At 42.9% G+C, this 4,468-nt stretch overlaps 1 protein-coding gene across 1 annotated transcript in view; it reads right to left on the bottom strand.

The window, feature by feature from the left end:
• CDK5RAP2 (CDK5 regulatory subunit associated protein 2) overlaps positions 1-4,468 on the bottom strand; it is an 82,652-nt gene that overhangs the window by 73,564 nt on the left and 4,620 nt on the right. Inside the window, exon 5 of the mRNA XM_029283740.1 lies at positions 1,441-1,595. Within this exon, the coding sequence (XP_029139573.1) occupies positions 1,441-1,595 (155 nt within the window). The remainder of the gene's footprint in view (positions 1-1,440; positions 1,596-4,468) is intronic.

Below are 4,468 nucleotides of genomic sequence, written 5' to 3'. Positions count from 1 at the left end.
CCTCCCCCCTCCCCCCCACCCTGGTTCCCCCTAAAAATTTGTTAAAACACCCCTGTAAAAACATTCTCAATTTAAATAATTTAAACAGTTTTTTGTTACTGCCCACTGCATGCCAGTGGGCAGTATGGCATATGGGATGGATGGGATGGATGGGATCGACAGATGGATGGAGGGATAGATGGATGGATGGATAGATGCATGGTATGATATGGATGGGATGGATAGGATGGATGGATGGATCAATGGGATGGATGGATGGGATGGATGGATGGATAGACGCATGGTATGATATGGATGGGATGGGATGGATGGATGGGATGGATGGACATCCAGCTTACTGACCAATTTACAGACCCTCCTTCGCAATCTCCCATGTTTTCCTCACCTCCAAGACCATCTCTTCTTCCTCATTCAATGCATCACTAGGATCTGGGCTTTCTCCTGACGGTCTTCTCTGTCCTTCCTCCAAGAGCTGGACCGCAGCATTTTTCCTTTCCAGAGAGAGCCTCAGATGCTCTACGTACCTACAAGCATAACACCAGCCTCTTACACCACGGGCAGGGAGAAAGCGAGCAGAGCCCAAAGGTTGACTCACTCGCAGGATAAGAGTCTCTCCTGCTAGGGCCTCCCCACCTAGACTGCAAAGAGGGGGCGGGTGTGGATGGCCCAAGCTGACTTCATGAGGGTCCAACCAATAAACCCACTTGGCTAAAAGACAGCAAACCTTTGGGGTAAACAAGTAGCAGCCCAACCTGTCCTTTTGTCCCAAAGGTGCTTTTTTTCCAAAAAAACAATTGGGACTTTCTGGGTTCTTTTCCTTAAAAATGATTCTCTTCCCATCCAAGTCCCAAAGATGCTTTTTTTCAAGAGGCAACTGGACTTTCTGGTTTTTTCTCTGAAGATGTTTCGCTTCTCATCCAAGAAGCTTCTTCAGCTCTGACTGGATTGGTGGGGAAGGATTTATACTCCTTGCAGACCGCTGGTCATTTGCAGTCTTGGTGGCCACTTGGAGGTTTACCTGTGTCCTCAGGATCACCTGAGCGGTGCAAATGGGTGTGGAGCCTTCTTGGAACTGCTGAATATAAATCTTTCCCTTCTCCACCCTCCAGTCAGAGCTGAAGAAGCTTCTTGGATGAGAAGCAAAATGTCTTCCAAGAAAAACAAGAAAGTCCAGTGGCCCCTTGAAAAAAGCACCTTTGGGACCACCAGGATCTGGAGGACGGAGAATCTCCATAGACTTCTCATCCAAGAAGCTTCTTCAGTTCAAGACAGTTCTTCATCCATGAACCGAAGAAGCTTCTGGGGTGAGAAGCGAAATATTTCCAAGCGAATTAAAAAAAAAAAAAAAAAAGAAACCCAACGAAGTCCAGTTGCCTTTTGGAAAAGCACCTTAGGGACAACGGCGACTTGGGTGATCCAGAAGCTCCAGAGGCCTTCAACCTGTCCTTTTCTTCCAGCATTGCTGTGACATCCATATCTTTGGCCTGCGCAGTGAGGATCAAGGCGAGCTGCTCTTCCGTAGCCAGGCGCTGGACTCTTTCGCGCTCCGTCAAAGCAAACGCCTTCTCTACTTCTTCACGGGCCGTTCGAAGATCCTGCGCTCGGAAAGCAAGGGAAAAAAAAAAGAGAGAGACGTGGAAACCAAGGGACCTTTATTTATTTATTTTTTTAATTTTTATTTTTCCTTTTTCACTTTACAAAAAAACAAAATGCAAAATACATTTTTTTTCCTTAACAGTACTGTGTCCTATACTGTATCTCTTCCATATGTTTACAGTTATTTACATTACTTCTCATACTTTTTTATTCCTCAGTTCTAACCAGTTAGAACAGTGGTTCTCAACCTTTTTAATGCCGCGACCCCAACCGGTCGTAAGTCGAGGACTAAACCGGTCGTAAGTCGAGGACTAAATCGGTCGTAAGTCGAGGACTACCCAACCGGTCGTAAGTTGAGGACTTTCCCTGCCCGGGAGCGCCGCACATGCGTGGTTCCGCCCCCTGCGCCGGCCGAGGCGTAGCTGGCAAGCGGTAGAGACGGAGCAGGCCGACCACCAGCTGGCCCAGCCCAAGGGAGGTAAGGCACCCACTGGAAAAGGGGGAAAAAATGGCAGACCAAAAAAATGGCGGACAAAAAAATGGCGGACAGCCTTGCTTGGCGACCCCCATGAAATGGTCGATCGACCCCAAATGGGGTCCCGACCCACAGGTTGAGAACCACTGAGTTAGAACATTTGTCCCATATCTCCTAAAATTCTCTTGCTTCCTTGTCTTTTATTTCTAAAGTTAAGTTTATATACATCTCAGCGCATTCTAATATCTTGTGAATAATCAGGTCCCTTGTTGGTATATATTTTCGCATGTCCAACATTGCGCATGTCCAATGCGTGTGCAGCTGTTATTATGCGTACAATGATGTATTGGAGTTGTTTTTTCCATCTTTGGATTAATTATCTATATAAATAAAAATGTAAATGTTCGTTTGTTCAAAATCTTAAATCTCCGAAAGTTCTTCACCGATTGCTTTGAAATTTTGACACAACGTTGCATTCGAATACGCACGTGTTTTTATATACCTATATTATATAGATGTCACACCTGTGACAGGTAAAAACATGTTTTTAAAAAAACAGCGCCACCTGTTGGACGTAAAAGCAACACACGCTTTTACCAGACTGAGCCACAGCAACGCGTGGCCGGGTACAGCTAGTACTTAATAAGAATAATTCGAGTTTAAGTTCAATTTGTTCTTTTGTTATTTCCTGTATCCATCTCATCTGCTCCCAATAAATCTTTGCTTTGGAGTATTGCCACCATACTGTATGTGATAAAATATTCCCTCTTTGTTTTTGCACTTCCAACAGTCCGGTTTCATGTTTTTGTATATCTTAGCCAATCTCGCCGGTGTTAAATGCCATCTATAGAACATTTTATATTGGTTTTCTTTATATTCAGTTGACAGTGTTAATTTGCCATTTTTGTTCCATACTCTTTCACCAGCGACCTTTAAAGCCAACTCATATTCTCCACCACTCAGCTCGGAAAAGACCACCCACCCAATACTTAGGACAATACTTAATGAAATACAGCAAGCAATTTTGGTCACCGTAGTACAAAAAAAAAAGATGTCGAGACTTTGGGAAAAGTTCGGAGAAGAGCAACTAAGAGGATCCAAGGCCTGGAGACTAAAACATACGAAGAACGGATTTGGGAATGGCCAGTCTAGAGAAAAGAAGGACTAGGGGGGGACATGATAGCAGTGTTCCAGTATTTGAGGGGCTGCCCCAAAGAAGAGGGAGTCAAGCTATTCTCCAAAGCACCGGAAGGCAGGAGAAGGAACAACGCATGGAAACTAATCAAGGAGAGAAGCAACCTGGAATTAAGGAGAAACTTCCTGACAGTGAGGACAATTAACCAGTGGAACGGCTTGCCACCAGATCACGTGACCGCGGGGATGCTGCAACTGTCGTTAAGTGTGAAAAACAGTCACAAATCACTTTTTTCAGTGCTGTTGTAATTCCGAACAGTCATTAAACAAAGGCAAGGACGGCCTGTATAATATTATTTGGAGGAATGTTATGTGGGTAATTGAATATATTTCTGCTCTGACTCCATCAAAAGACTCAGCCAGGCTTAGTAGGATAAATAATACAATTTCAAACAGAGGCAGTGCAATCTTAAAAGCTCAGCTATTACAAACACCGAAGGAAATAAAAGTAGGAAATGTGTGGTCGCAATCAAAAGACAATGCAATTTAAAAAAAAAAAAAACCCAATCCACCTCTGTATGGCATACTAGGATAAATAATGCAATTTCAAACAGAGGCAGTGCAATCTTAAGAGCTCAAGCCTCGTAAAAAGGGCAATAAAAATACACATTTTGCCCTGTCCGTTGGCGGGAATAACTGCACAGTTCGCCGCTCGTACTGAGCACAGCCCTTGGGACAAAAAAATGGTGGGAGGTCCTATGCACACTGGCCACGGCTTCATGCAGCTAGTCCTCAACTTGCAACAGTTTGTTTAGTGACCGCGCAAAAGTTACAACGGTGCTGGGAAAAAAGGGACTTATAATAATAATAATAATAATAAAGTTGGAAGGGACCCTGGAGGTCATCTAGTCCAACCCCCTGCTCAGGCAGGAAACCCTATACCATTTCAGACAAATGGCTGTCCAGTCTCTTCTTAAAAACCTCCAATAATGGATAATAGTAATAGTAATAGTAATAGTAATAATAATAATAATAATAATAATAATAATATTTTTATTTATTATTTTATTTATTATTTTAATTTGTATACCGCCCTTCTCCCATAGGACTCAGGGCGGTTCACAGCATATTAAAAACAAATAATATACCCAAAATACAAAAAATACACAATACAAAAATACAAAAGAATAAACCCCGATAAAAGCCGAATTAAAACCAAATATTACCAGCTGTGTTTCCAATTAAAATACTTTTAAAATTATC

This window comes from Protobothrops mucrosquamatus, unplaced genomic scaffold, assembly GCF_001527695.2.
Source record: "Protobothrops mucrosquamatus isolate PMUCROS unplaced genomic scaffold, P.Mucros_1.0 scaffold210, whole genome shotgun sequence".
Lineage (NCBI taxonomy): Eukaryota > Metazoa > Chordata > Lepidosauria > Squamata > Viperidae > Protobothrops > Protobothrops mucrosquamatus.
Note: the sequence above shows the minus strand (reverse complement) of the source record. Positions and strands in the feature narration are given on the sequence as shown.